Source organism: Paramacrobiotus metropolitanus, unplaced genomic scaffold (assembly GCF_019649055.1).
Source record: "Paramacrobiotus metropolitanus isolate TYO unplaced genomic scaffold, Prichtersi_v1.0 Parri_scaffold0000056, whole genome shotgun sequence".
Taxonomy (NCBI): domain Eukaryota; kingdom Metazoa; phylum Tardigrada; class Eutardigrada; order Parachela; family Macrobiotidae; genus Paramacrobiotus; species Paramacrobiotus metropolitanus.
Window position 1 is genome coordinate 906,525 of NW_026570276.1, and position 14,596 is coordinate 921,120.

A 14,596-nucleotide genomic window follows, 5' to 3' on the forward strand; every position below is an offset into this window, starting at 1 on the left:
ACGTACGCCGGATCACCAAAGTGCCTCCGGATCACCAAAGTGCCATGAAAGCCTCCATTGCAGCGGTGTATGCACATTTCAGCAGTGCGATTATTACCGGCGATAGCGAAAAGCGGCAGTACATACTGATTATATTATGGGCTCTAGCTTGAATGATGCATGTCAGTCGAATTCGCATAACAAAAAACGGTGTGGTGGTGATTGCTCTCATGGACTTCATTACTTAGCAACAAGGGCTTGTGCTCTAAGTTCTTCACCCGCAGTAGCGGCTGAAGGAGTCTGGAAATAATTGAGGGATATGTCCTCATCCCAAACCGGAAATTGCATACCTTGGTGCGGCATGAAAGCCTCCATTGAAACAGTTTTTCTGGGCTTACACTAATTCTGCTCGTCAACCGGTCAGTTATAATTTACGGTTTAGCTGTTCAATCAGTCTATCACAGAAAATTCCAGATAGTAGAGCAAGGGTTAAATAACAAGTCGGATGAGGGAGCTGGTGGTCAGGCCCGGGGACTGTGTGCTGCTCGTACATTGATCACCAACCCCCTCATCACCTTGTGTACTGCACGCAAAGTGCCAGTGTGCTCTTTACCCGTACTGAATCCCATAATATGTCCACTCTATGGCCTGAGCTACCGGCATGCGAATTAAATGTCGGGAGATTGGTCTGAGCAAAGCACTCGCTCCAGGTTCAAGTTGGACGCTGTTCTGCACAGAACTCCAGCGATATTGCAGTCCGTTTGCCGGTAGGTGTGACTGCTGCCGATGTTTATCTAACACGAAAAAATGGTTCAGACTTTCGATTTACAGCGTTATCGGCTTTTCGGATGCAATGCATACCTCATTTTAAATTTTTAATTAACTTAATCGTTCTAAAATTCGGTTCGCTGTGTTTGCCGGTTGTAGCCGCGCTGATTTATATATTAGACATATAGTGCTGTATTACTTGTTGCCATTTGCTTGATTGTATCGAACGAAACAACGGCTCTCGAGAACCTTATGTGGCACGACAAACGGTACAAGAAAATAGCAAGACTGAACAATTGTGTTCCACAGTAAATACACATCCTTTGTACTTTTGTCTGCATGAGTAGTCATTCAAAGTGTTCAGACATAAAGAGTGTTTCTAGTGCGACAAAGACTGTATCTGGTGAGTGGTGACTGGTGTCTTTCATATTATTGGTAAAGCATGATAGTTCCACGAACAAATCTGTACTTGCTAAGAGCATCAGTGTGAAAAATTACTGTAAGGTTGTTAAATCACAACAATCCAGTCTAGACTAGATAAATTGCTGCTCTTGTTTGTGTCATCATTATGGTACGTCTGTTGTATCTAGCTGTAATCGGTACATTACTGCGGCTATGTAACGGTCAGTGCCCGCTGGTTCCATTAAATCCACGTGGTCAGCCGGTATCCGTTCCAGATGTAAGCACTGTTTAAAGAGTTTCAGTGAGACCGTTCGGGTTATAGAATATTTCATTTGTGCACTCGTTCATTTCGTAATAACTTTTTCATTGTTAGACCATGGGATTATGGTACGAATACCGATTTCGTAACGGTCCCGCGGCCACCGACCAATCGGGCACGAATGTACGGATCAACCAGACCATTTTGGCGATGTTCCCCACGCAGCCGGCGTCGTACGTGGTGACACGCTGGTACAACTTTTTGGTACAAGATAACCCCACCGATCCGGTGACGTGCGACGCCATTGTGCAGCAAGGCAACTGGACCAGCGACGGCCGGCGCCAGGTGCTCAGTGCGGGTGCCGGTGCACCGATAAGTATGGCTGATTCAACTGCAGTTCGGTCAAATTCATTTACTTTTTATGACATCACGTAAAAAATTAAATTTTTGCGTAGAATATGAAAACGTCTTGAAACCCGAGCAATTTAGTGTGGATAAAAATAATTACAAAAATGTGTTTTATTAGTTTCTAACGTCGTTGCATGCAAGTTGCACTTCACGAACTTACGAACAAAAAAGAAATGAAACCATAATAATGGGTAACTCAAAAGTATGTAATTAAGAAGGCAAATCATGGATGTGTATGTGCAACTAAGTATGCTTATTTAGTGTGTATGTGCAACTAAGTATCCTTATTTATCCTAGCTTAGTGTTGAATTTTGTAGCCAATGTGACATACATCAACCTTTTTACCGACTACAACCTCCTGCAGATCCTGTACCGTTGCGAAACCCCCAATCCCGACGGCCAACATTGTGATCAGCCGTTTATGTGGATCAACACCCGCATCCAACCGCCACTGCTGTCTGACTGCCAGAAAGCGTATATCCAGAACATGGTTAATTTTTATTTGGCGGATATCTGTCGGGGCTTCAACGACACCAGCGCCACCGAGTGGAATATGGCACTTACGTTACCGTGTAATGTCGCTCAAGGAACACCGCCCCTGCCGGCCGATTTCGCGGCCACCTTACCGCAAAACATCGCTGTTGTCGGTTAAATAAAATAATGTAACCTGACTCCTTGAGACCTAATTTTCATAACGAACTGATTTCTATGAGTGCTTCCTAACGATGACATCTAAAACTACTGAATCATCGGCAGGGGTGAAAACATTCTTTTCTTTGGTCAACTTGTCTTACCTTTCACAAAACTAACAAAACTGTGGTCAACAAAACAGAAAAATTGAAAGAAAGGCCACCTTGATGAACCGAGAAACTTCAATCACCCTAAAATTGAATTTTGCAACGATGGTATTGTCGACGGTTCGCACTATTCGGCAACACGAAAAACTTCAATTTTAATGGCCTTTGCCCTTTGAACAAGACCGCTTAAGCCAACTGTCATTAACAGAATGGGAGCGCAGCAAAAAAATACCATTATTCTAAAATAATTTTGAAAAATGTTCATTGCTGCTGTTTTTATAATTACGATAAAGACGACCTTTGACGACTATTCGAAACTACAACAATCGTGAAAAAATTCTCAACTTCGATGACCGCTTGCATTTGGTTGATCAAGTAAACCGTGGTGAGCAGCAGCACGGCAATATGACAGTTTAGGCCACCATCATGAAATACCCAGCTTTAATCGCTAATAATTCAAAAACAAATTGCGTACCATATAAAACATGGAAAAACGCGAAGGGAACAACTGCAAAAAGAAAAGGTTCGAAGATAGGGAAGAATATCATCAGAATACTACCATTACCACAGCGCAAATACACAATCAAATAGGTAAATCCGGGGAAAGAAGAAGATAATCACAGACATCTTGAGACAATTTAATTTAGCAATATACTCCCAGCACGATGCATTGCACGCGGTGCTGTTACACCGGATTTCCGTCACCAGAATTCGGTTTTCGTGCGGGCGATTATCTTGGCCGTGTTATCACTGACACCGCCGCGGCGCTGCAGCATCAGCGTCGTTTGCACTGGCCAGAGTTTCATGCGCAGCGCATCGGTGAAGGGATTTTCCGCCATGGCCAGCCGGATGCAGGTGGCGTTGCGGAGGCCGGCGGCGCTCAGTCGGAAACCACTCACCGCAGGGTGCCAGACTTGAAATCTGCATATTGTGGTATTTAATTTCATACCATTTTATTCATGTGCTATTATACAGTTTTCATTCTACTGATTTTGAATTTTTCCTTCTATTCCTAAGTTTTAGATCGAAGTTTTCCAGTTGTGAAAATTTAACTGAAAATTACGAAAACCTTGAAAACCTTTATTTGTTTTCGAATATTTAATTTTACCTGAGATCAGTGGTGTCATTTTTGGAGATCTCCGCTTGCACACAGAACTCATACCAGGACCGTGTGACCTCCCGCAGTGTCTCCACATCCTGCCCCAGTTTTTCTATCCCGTAATTTTTACGATGGTCATGAAACTTCTGCAGTAAATACTCGTACAAGGCACTATCGGCGCGATTCCATTTGCGAGCGCGTTCCTGCAGATTCGTCGACAGTTTCTCCTTGTACTGCGCCTTCCGGGCATTCAGCCGGAAGACAACCACATCGTCCCATGACCAGCAGAGCAACTGACGCAACAAGACCAGAGATTCTTCCATATGTTCGGCGATCATGACGAGGGCGAAACGCCGGTCAATCTCCTGGATTTTCTCGATGATTTTTTTGGAATTCTCAAAATCCTCCATGTCCAATCCGAAATCAAACATCATGGGGTTGCGCGCAAAATCGCGGACGGTGGAGTTAAAGTAGTATTTGTGCGGAGCTTCCAGGAATTTTTTCAACGAGACTTTATACCGCTCCGGTAAACGTACCTGCGTTAAATACAAAACATACCATGAAAATAATTGTAAGCAAAACATTAAATAAGCGGAACAAAAAACACTACCTGTAGTACCATTACACCATTTAACAAAATCTACTCTAAGGAAATAATAATACCCCAAATAATACACCAAATTAAGTACCAAACTGTACTTACAAGTATTTTACCGAAAAGTCGAAAATTTATGTACAAAAATATTATTAAAATTCGCGTCTTACAACGTCACAAATGAAAACACAAAACGTTCTCGCAGTATTTATTTGGCAAGTGTAACTGTGTACGTACTGTTAATTTAAAAATAATAGTATTAATTTTGTTTTTATAATCGATAAAATAACACGTACCGGTTGAGAAATATAATAAAAACAGACACCCAACAAACTATTAGTCCACTAGACATAGTAAATCTGCGTATTATTTAAATTCATGTCTCAGAAATAAAGCAAAACACATATGTATCCATTTGATTAGTGTAACTGTGTAACGATTGCGCATGCTTCTAAGTGGATACGAGTTTTACACTAATAAAATTATTTTTGGAGTAGTTAATAAACTGTCACGTATCAGTTTAAATGATATTATAAAGCAACGACAATTTGATCAAGACGTACATAATTGTACATGGACTCGAACATGGCAGCCGGTTCCTTGACGATGGACACGAACACCGTGTCTTTTGGCATCAACTGCACCGTCGCATTCTCATTCCAGCGTGTATGATGGCAGAACAGATTGTACTCCGTCTTGGAGAACATGGACGGCAGCGGCAGCGACAGATTGGGCGTGAATTTGGCCGGATGACCCAGGTAGTTGCCGTCAGGCGGCAGGACAAAGGTCAGATTGTGCGCGTCCCCGTAGCGCATGAGCAGATTCTGGACGGTGCTGCTGGCACATTTGTGGGTCTTCAGGAACATGATATTCCGCTGTGCCGGGCAGGTCCGCACCGGCTGCGCGCCGTTGCTGCTGACGGTGGCCGTGGCGGGCGGGAGGGGGGAGGAAACCTCGGGGAATGTATCGGCCGGGTAACTGTCAATTAGCACAACACGCGTCAGGTTGCAGTGCCACTGGGATGCGGTTACCGGCTAAGGTTACGCTAAGGTACTTTTTATTGGGCCGTCCGAATACGTTGCTGTTTACTTTGCAAAGTATGCTATCGCACAATGACTTGCAATATGTGCGCTTGCGCTTTATTCTTACAACACCGGTGCTGTTTCAAGTTGCCCTACATTCATCGTTCTTCAAATAAATAAAAACAAATAATTTTATATATTTTTTTAGCTGCCAATTTTTATTGACATACATATGACACAGAAATTTTTTTTTACTTTGATCATTTGTTTCGAGTCACAACTCTCCCGACTGTAACCAGAGAAATAAATTGGAAAATAATACCTAAGTTTTAATATTAGATAAAAAACAATCATACTTAATTTATTTATGCTATTTCATTAGCGCTTTAGGTGTGGAAAATCCGGATTATTATTTTAGAGTTATTTTCAATAATTACATTTTTACAACAATACCGTTATTCACAGCGAAAAAATTTACAGACAGAATAAAATACGCAAACATATGCATTTCATGCAGCGTTGTATGTGAGCTACAATGTGGACGACATATCTGTGCGTAGATTAGCGTTAGTAGTAATTTTGCTAACGCTATATTTCGGTGAATACAGCAACTGTTAAAACAGTTGTAATTATATGGACTCGCATAAACACTTTTTTTCTTCTACAGGACTTTATATTACATGCCTGGAAATTAATCTTGATTGATTTGCCCTTTTGAACCCTCCTAAATGCCCAGCTATATTACCGTCTGCGTTGGACCGGTAAAAATCTTGGTGTATACCAACGACAAATCCATTTCCGGTAGCAGTGCCATGCAACAATCATTTTCGCCTAACTAACTACAATAATATCATTCAGGCCACCCGCGGCCAACGTACAAACTGTCCCGGCTACACAAGCCACAGGATAAAACGTTTCTGCCGCAATAAGTCGGTTGGTAAACACCAACTGCCGGTGTGACCGCTTCAAGTGCGCTCTACACTATTAGAGCGAGCGCGCGCCGATCCATCATCCACTAACGGAAAAGCAAATACAACGCCGCGCACGGCTGATATGCTGGAGGAGGAGACAGGAGAAGTCGCCGCTCCTTAGAGCTTTGTGCAGCCACGGCACTTCTCCTGAAAAGCCACTCGGACCGCATACAACCGGCGGCGATGGGAGAAAATTAGTAGGTCTTAAATGTTTGGGTTACTGGTTAAATGTGCACTGGGAATAGCGTAGACGCGTGTTTTCTAGCCGGTTGGGATCGCGAGAAGGAAAAGAGGTTAAAGGACTCTCCGCCACAATCTGTGTCCATCTTCGCTCTTTCAAGTACGGCATGGATTGGACGCTAATCAATATATGAACTAAATAGGCTTTTCTATAATGTATCTTGATTGATGAAGTTTTGCCTTTTTATGCCAGAAATGCTAGAACAATTTCCTCGCATTTTTATTAATAAGAATTTGGGCAACCATTAACTCGCAATGAAATGAATGTAACTCCACTAATACTGCAGGGAAAAAATATCGACACATTAAAGCAATATTGGCCAAAATTTACAGAAAAAGAATAAAAATAATATGCATTGTCATTAAATGCAACTGCTTCTTTAAAAATTATTTTTGCTTCGTCAGAAAATATTATGAATAAAACCGTCTTGAGAAATGCAATTAGCGCTAGTCTAACCATAAATAAACCTCGTGCGTTCTGGTCAAGCGCAGATCTGATGGACATGTGTGCTGCACCCTAATCAGCCGCATGGTCTGCAGATTTTTGACAGCCGGCAGGTTGTCTGAAGTAGTTCGGATATGTAAATAAAGCTGCAGCTAAATATAAATAGTCAGACCTGCATGTGCAGCAAAATAAATCGGATTAAAAATACCGACGAGTGCCAGGCAATTAGAAAGGCATTTGTCAAACCGATACGGCTGAACCGATCAACACTGTATATGTACCGGCACGTTTGACCAGCTCAATGCACGCTGAAGTTTGCGAGAATTCTTTCCTGTTAATGGTGAAAAACATTTTACGAGCCGATCATTTTTAAATAAATTCGCATATTTTTGCACTAAAAAATCGCGGGCACACAAGAAATAAACGTACGTTCACAGCAAAAATAATCAATTTTTTTGCGCAGTGATTTCTGAAATTGTTTTTATGAAATCAGCACAAATATGAAACGGGAAATTAATTCTAGTCATAATTTTAAAAAAACGCCAGTTAATTCAGACAGACGTTACGTTCGTAATCAAACAATACCACATCCAGAAAAACATTTTAAGCAATAGCGGCATCGGAATGGTGCATAGTCGCAAACCGTACTAATCATTGTCGGAAGAAGAAAAGAGACACACCTGTGCAAACACCGCTGCGTGCATCCAGCATGACCACGCACTCTTTTAACTCTTACCTAATAATCCCCACATAATTCTTCTCCGCTCCATCATGCCAGGATACCGCCGTGTTGAACGAGGCATACAGCAGGACAACGGTCAGCACGGAGCCCAGTGAGATGAGACAGCTCTTGGTACGGCGTCGCGCTGCACCGCAAACCGCGGATGACGATCGCTCCATGTCAAATGACAACCACGTTGCGTCACATACTATCTTCCTTGGAAAAAAATCATAATCCAGCCGACTTTCGGGGAAATTATTTCTTCTTTACCGAGTAAGCTGCGGGGATCAGTGCGGCGATTATCGCGCCATTATGTTCAGTGCGAATCTACGATAGATCAAACAGGGACGGATTTGGCTGTGCAGTGGATATACAGCAAGTGGACGACGTGAACAAACACGCCAATGGTGGCTATCCGATTGCGTCACCGGCTGGGCATCAGCGAGAGATGGCACACGCGCTTTCTCCGCGCAGCATTACCGGTTTTCATCCAGTCATTCCTGGTCGATAAACCCCATCAATCGATGCTGGCATCCGTCGATCTCCCGGCTTTGTGTGCGAATAGCAAAAAACCAAGACAAAGCTATTGTTACGCTGCGTCGATACACGCGTTCCCCTTGTCAACAGCACACTGCCGTCGTCGGGGCACTTAAAAATTAATCAACACGGGGCCCAAATCCGGAAGAAGCCGTATGACAAGCACACACAGCGAAACGTGGTCAAAGAGTGGACCATGAGGAACAACGGCAATGCGGGGTGTGTTGACTGAACCGACAACCAGATCCGTTCCGATCCATTAGGCCAGCGACGTGTGCAGCGCTGTGCAGTGTGTGTGTGTCAGTGATGATGTGCTAATATTTACCTGAGCGCTGATGATGATTGAGTTGCCTGTGTATAACGTCAGGGAATACGAGAGGGGGAAATGTTTCGCAGGAGCATCAGCAGTTTTTTCCCCCGTATCCGAAAACAGCAGCACGGCGTCAGATGGATTTTGCAGGCTGGCAAACTAAGAATAGACTACAGTATGCGCGGGCTTGCTTTTTTTGCTGGACTCAGCAGTTTGTTAAGAGAACGGTTCGCACTGTGTTACCGGTTAGAGCGATAGTGATGCTGCAGAAAATAACGCCAGGCATATTTATCTGGATATGTATTGTCGTAATATTGAGCTGCACTTGACAGAGAGTGTATGGGAATGTAACGGGCGCACTATCACGCGGTGCTGCACCGGCTGAGAGTGTTTGTTGAGGAAACATTTGGCTACTCTTGTATAAAGCGTGAGAAACTACCGTCTGCCCACATAACATACACTTACACACACAAACACCGGATAATCGGTTACTTCGCTGTAATCGCCGGCTACCTTATATTTCCGGTGGCGTATGCACGTCGTACTTTTAAATATTTGTGTTTTTGCGAACAAAAAGGAGATACAGTAATGTCAACGAGGTTTTCGCTGTCCCTAGCAAAAACTATGCAACGAAACCAACCGACCAGATCGACAACAATGGTATCTGTTTTCATCTGACGTCGAAGAAGAAAGGTGTTTGATATCGGCTTACAGCCTCAGCCTTACCGGTAACTCAACGCTAAATTTAATGCTGCACCGTATTTCGCAGACTTCAGAAAAACATCAGTTATGTGTCAATACATGCGTAATTAACTTTAACAAAATCCAGTTATGGCAAAAGTGTGTAATCATCTGCAGTTATAGCTTTAATAATATAAAGATTCCGATTTACCTATGCCTTTACTCTAGACATGGCAGAGTAGTAGAAGGTACAAGGTGGTACACAGGCATTATATTTTCTGTATACGGGATAGCCTGGTATACAGGAAGTACAATTCCTGTATACGGGACAGTTTACGCCACTTTGAAAAGGTTATCAAAGGTTAATGCATACCGATTACTGTATGTACTTTAATTTTGCACGGTCTGTATTCCATTATTATTTGCACTGCTCAGTCACGCGGTATCGTAAGATGACGAAAAACCCAGTTTTTTCTTAAACAAAGTTAACAAAATTAGCGAAAAAAATGGAAGGAAGATAAAGACAGGGTTAGCAGAACGAGCTATTGATTCATATATATATATATACGTAAATGTATGAAGCAAACAAAAGCAACACTTTTTACGAAGCAAAATAAGGTGTTATACAATCAAAGAATTTTCCATCCAGTTAATTCAGTTACGCTTTTTACGCAAACGCATACGTTGTACACGGAACCGCTTCGGGATGTAGTCCTCTGGAGCAGTACTGTCAAAATCTGGTCCCCACTTTTTGTGCTCCACCTTATAGAACCGCTGTCCGGCAAATATGATGGTGCTTTTTACGCATTTGATTGCCGCCGCAGGCCACACCAGCTTTTTAGCGTATTCTAAATAATGTTCAAAAATGAACCGTGACGCGGGCAGATATTACAGCACTGATAACCGCCTGTTAAGCACCTTTATAACGTGACGTGTCCCACTTGGTTCTGAAAACACCCAATCCGGCGTAACCGACGAAGCGCGCGCAGAGCCGCTTCGGTTTATCCACGCTGCCATTGCGCTCCGCCTTCTGCATCTGGCGGCACAAATCCAAGACCTGCTGTACGGCGTGATCGATGCATCGCTTATCCTTCACCTTCAGAATACAGTAGTTCAGTAAGAACTGCGTGGCGATATTGGATGCCAGTAAGCCGCAAGCCAGTTCGAGGGTCACCGCCTACAAGTTTAGCTAGCTAATCACATAAGTATACACTGTTGAAACAGAAAATCGCGCGGTAAATAACTTCAGTACGTAACGCACTTGGTCTAACCTTTCACCGAAACAGAATGTTTCCTATACACAGGTGGTATAACCTCGCTTTAAACAATACTGTTCCCCTGCTTTTAGAACTGAGTAGGCCGCTTTCCTTGTTGTATGTTGCAACATAGCACGCATGTCGGGAATGTACCTGTGACTGAATGTCCTCTTGTAGAACCTGCACAGGGCGTCGCCAACGGTCGAGCCGGCGGTAGTGCTGGGGGTTTGCACCACGATCCAGCTCCCGCAGTTTGTCCAGAAACTGGCACCACGGATCGGCGAAAGATTTTCCTGAACTATCCATGTGATACACAGCTACGACAATAACGTTTTGACGACACTGCGGATGTTGATTACGCATTAGATAAAGAACAAAACTTTCATCTTGACTACAATACGAAGAGTCAGACATCTTTCTCTGTTGACTGGTATACCGCCAGTGCAGCGCACCATGGTGCATAAGTTATGATTCATAGAAATAAGAACGGCTATGTTAAAAAACGGAGCTATGCAGCGCGGTATCTTGAATGTACAGTACAAGCGTAGATAAGCGCCGGATCGTGATGACACACGGTACCAGTCGTTATCTTCTGCGCATATTGCACAAAAAAATCTACATAGGCTTTGTAAGATCCCGAATATCTGAACCTGAGCAATGTGGGCCTTCTATATTATACATATTTAAGATAATACAATGCAAGAGTATATGTACCAACATGTTGCGCTTACTGTTCTTCAGAACCACAACCAGCGTATAGTGCTTGGCACTGTTGATGGTGTCACCTCCGTAACAAAACGGAAAAATTACAGCGTCAGCCTTCATTATGCATCGAAAGCTTTGCTGTTAGTCAGCAAAGGTTTCCCAATATGCGCGCCAAGTTTGCGCAAATCCCGGTAGGATTTGAGGTCGAAAATGCTCTGAAAACCGAAGAACAAGACTTCCCCATCATGTCCTGTAGCGGTGATTACGCTTCTCATGATAAGATCAATATGATCTGAATACAATGGCATGACCGGCTTGAAGCAGTTCACGAGTAACTGGCATTCATCCTCTTTGGCCACAAAGGTCTTGCGAGATTTGGTGTAGGCGCTGATAGACTGACTCGCCGCTTCTCTCAAGTTCTCACAACAACCAAATTTGACCTCTGTGAAAAGGTGTTCAAATGCCTCTCTTTCAGATGCAAACGTTTTGGTGCAAAGGTCATTCTGTACCAAACTTTTAGTAAAACAGTGATACTGTTTGGCTGAAGCCATTGTTAGTTTTTGAGCAAGCAAGATAAATTGAAAATTTACTTGAAGTTAGATTTTCGAAGTCGGAGCGGTACTCTGTACGTCTTCCTGCTGTCTGTCTGTCTGTTGTCACGTTGGTTGCATGGCAACGCCATGGTTAGCATTCGGATCCAAGGCTGTGCTGCACTGGTTCAGTGTTGCTTCAGTAAAATGCTTTCGTTTCACAAAATGCTCTCACTATATTTGGAAACACACCATGTCGATCGTTGTATTTGACAGAAACCAAAATTTTTGTGTACAAATTTGCTAACATACGTTACGGTTACAGATCGGAAACATTTACAGGAGTAAGGTCACCAAGATATTCGGTACTGTTGTACAATTTGTCCCTTTCTGTGAACGCAATACAAACAACAATACTACACTTTACACAGTACTTTAGTACTACCGTATTATTACAGTACTTTAGGATGCATACTGTCCAGTTAGCGTACGGAAGACAGAGCGTACAACACATACCGTAATTATCGCAGTTACACCGACCCTCCTATCACTGGGAGAATAAAATGGACGCGTGCAGGAGCAAAAATAGGGGGAGCGACTGGTGACACAGTGTCGGAAAATCGAAATGTCAAGGCGGTGGTAGATTGCGGTGTCTACAAACATCGCTGCTGTACAATTCACTGCTGGGTCGGAGGGCTGTGATTGTTAACAGCCCCGTTGAGGCGGGCTATCCATACGCCAGCAAACCCGAAGACTAGCTAACCCAAAGACCGCTAGCAAACCCAAAAACTGATGAACACCTTAAGCAACATTTTTCAATAATTTTCAGGGAGAATAAAAATCAGCGAACCGGATCGATGCCCTTGCTTGCTTTTATATGCAGATGGGTGCAATGCGGATAATTGGTTTTGATTACAATTCAACAAGGATTATTGATGTCGGTGATCCACGATAACTGTTGCCAAGCGTAGTATGATTAGGTAGGATTATCCCTGATCGGAAGTCCCGTCTCCCGGATAATATAAAAGGTCAGCCTACTGCAATGTATTTCGTGACCTTTACATTTTTTTAATGGTTTTGTATACCCATGGACGATTTATTGGATGATCTGATCTCGCAGTTAGATGCAGCGATAGGTGACTCGCAACCTAACAATGCTGCTAGCCAACATGTTGAAAGGGAGAATGAAGAGAGCAGCTGGTTGGATGAGCGTGCAGCTGAGGTGGACTGGCCGCAAATCGCTGGAACCTCGGACCTCAATGAATTAAACCGTGTGCTTACACAACGTGAGTTGATTAGCCAATAGTAATTCCTATTCTTTTTTTTATTGGTTTTCAAAACTGCGCTACTGTATATAATAATTTCTCGATGTAGTTTCGAAAGGGTCCTCAGAAGAAGGTTTACGAAACCAGAACATTTCTGCAGGTGAGCAAGCCTTCAGAAACAACGCAAAAACATACCTTCTTTAAACGAATTATTGGTTTGCAATTGTTTTCTTACAAAACTATTCGCAACACCCATTCGCAGAAGATCAAGTTATCGAAGATGTCTGTATGCAAAGCCTTCATAATGGACACCCTGGCGAGAGTGCGGCTGCTATAGCACAAAACGGTGAAGTAGAACAATAAACCCATAAAAATATTTCTAATTGTTGCGATCTTGGGCCAGTGATAAATCCTAAATTATTACTGAATAAATAATTAAAAATAATCAATTTTATGTAAATAATTAATTGTATCGTTGTTTCACGTCTGAACACAGCATTGGTGCAGCAGTTCGTTGAAAATTACATGCCTGAAAATTATGCTACTAGTAAGTTCTTGGACCTTTGTTTAATGTGAACAATTTTTCTGCTTCTCATTATCAGGCGCTGTTTTTTGTTAGGTGGCAACGCGGTTTCTTATGATCTTGGTGCTTTGTCGACTGTTACGGTTCTTGGACAAGGACGTGCTCAAAACAACTGGGTCGATGAAGCGATTGCTGTGTCGCTGCTGCAACCCGCATCGCTGGCATGGGTTCGTACGAACCAGACCCTGATCGTGCATGACATGATACCTGAGGTTTTGCGAGGCGTACCGTGGGATGTAAAGGCCAAGAAACTGCTCATGTATTTCGGCGGTAATACAAACTGGGACGGATGGTTTAGCCACGCCATGTTAATTTTCTTCACGAAACCTAGTGTCTTGGAAATCAACCGAGAAGAACTCCAAGTGTTGCTGAAGTATTTGTTTGCTGGTGGATGGTACACGGATGTTGCGACCGCAGTGAATGCAACAAAAGGAAAAGATGTACCAACAGCGCCGTACCGACGTTTCAGTGGAACGCTCTTTGCTTGGTACCGCAAATTTGCTACGAAAACCAAATTGCGAAAGAAACCGCCGACCTCTTACCTTACGCTGACGCGAATTTCTCATTTTGGTTGTTATGAAGGTTGTGTCAATATTAACCTTGCTGCAGTAGAGTCTATCTTGGAACAGCGCGCGCATTTAACTGTTCTTCTTCCGGAAAATATGCAGATGCCTGAGCTGATTTCTCAATAATATCCATACATATGTGTTCTGAATGACGATAAAGAAAATCAAGAAAAAAAACAAAATTCGTTCGTTTACTTTTGAGAAAGCACTGCTAGCAGGAGAACAAAATAAATTTGTTTAGTGCTGCAAAAGGACACTGGCGCCAAAAAGAAATAAAAAAATATAAGCAATTTGTCATCGTCAACTAGGTCGAAAAATTGTTACACGTATTTGATTACAACGATATTCGAAGAAAAAATCTGAATGTTTCAGAAAAGCACAGTAGGAATTAAACAATATTCGAATTAATCCATCTTTTTTGCTAGGGTTGTAAGAAGTTATTCACATCAGCTAGCAG

The 14,596-nt window shown here is 42.8% G+C and overlaps 2 protein-coding genes and 1 long non-coding RNA gene across 3 annotated transcripts; 2 read left to right on the top strand and 1 right to left on the bottom strand.

Annotated features, from left to right (window-relative positions):
* The first annotated feature begins 1,236 nt into the window (after window positions 1-1,236).
* On the top strand, window positions 1,237-2,468 carry LOC129592831 (uncharacterized). The gene is made up of 3 exons (XM_055488959.1): window positions 1,237-1,426; window positions 1,523-1,784; window positions 2,134-2,468. Exons 1-3 carry the CDS (start codon window positions 1,316-1,318, stop codon window positions 2,466-2,468), a joined length of 708 nt encoding a protein of 235 aa, XP_055344934.1. The 5' UTR covers window positions 1,237-1,315.
* A 577-nt stretch (window positions 2,469-3,045) lies between these two features.
* LOC129592802 (galactose-3-O-sulfotransferase 2-like) lies at window positions 3,046-8,717 on the bottom strand. The gene is made up of 4 exons (XM_055488922.1): window positions 7,722-8,717; window positions 4,871-5,285; window positions 3,722-4,248; window positions 3,046-3,534 (listed from the first exon to the last, which is right to left on the bottom strand). The coding sequence occupies exons 1-4, from the start codon at window positions 7,883-7,885 to the stop codon at window positions 3,315-3,317; spliced, it is 1,326 nt and encodes a 441-aa protein (XP_055344897.1). The 5' UTR covers window positions 7,886-8,717; the 3' UTR covers window positions 3,046-3,314.
* A 4,148-nt stretch (window positions 8,718-12,865) lies between these two features.
* On the top strand, window positions 12,866-14,174 carry LOC129592870 (uncharacterized). Its single transcript, XR_008691015.1, has 3 exons — window positions 12,866-13,011; window positions 13,100-13,150; window positions 13,253-14,174. It is a non-coding gene; the product is annotated as an uncharacterized LOC129592870 (long non-coding RNA).
* The last annotated feature ends 422 nt before the right edge of the window (window positions 14,175-14,596 follow it).

Excerpts from the sequence above, each read along its gene's own strand:
- LOC129592831 (XM_055488959.1), top strand. The coding sequence starts at position 1,316 with ATGGTACGTCTGTTGTATCTAGCTGTAATCGGTACATTACTGCGGCTA. Across the intron at positions 1,427-1,522 it reads AGCCGGTATCCGTTCCAGAT|ACCATGGGATTATGGTACGA; the intron begins GTAAGCACTGTT and ends TTTCATTGTTAG. Across the intron at positions 1,785-2,133 it reads GGGTGCCGGTGCACCGATAA|CCAATGTGACATACATCAAC; the intron begins GTATGGCTGATT and ends TGAATTTTGTAG.
- LOC129592802 (XM_055488922.1), bottom strand. The coding sequence starts at position 7,885 with ATGGAGCGATCGTCATCCGCGGTTTGCGGTGCAGCGCGACGCCGTACC. Across the intron at positions 4,249-4,870 it reads TCGAGTCCATGTACAATTAT|GTACGTTTACCGGAGCGGTA; the intron begins GTACGTCTTGAT and ends TATTTAACGCAG. Across the intron at positions 3,535-3,721 it reads AATGACACCACTGATCTCAG|ATTTCAAGTCTGGCACCCTG; the intron begins GTAAAATTAAAT and ends CACAATATGCAG.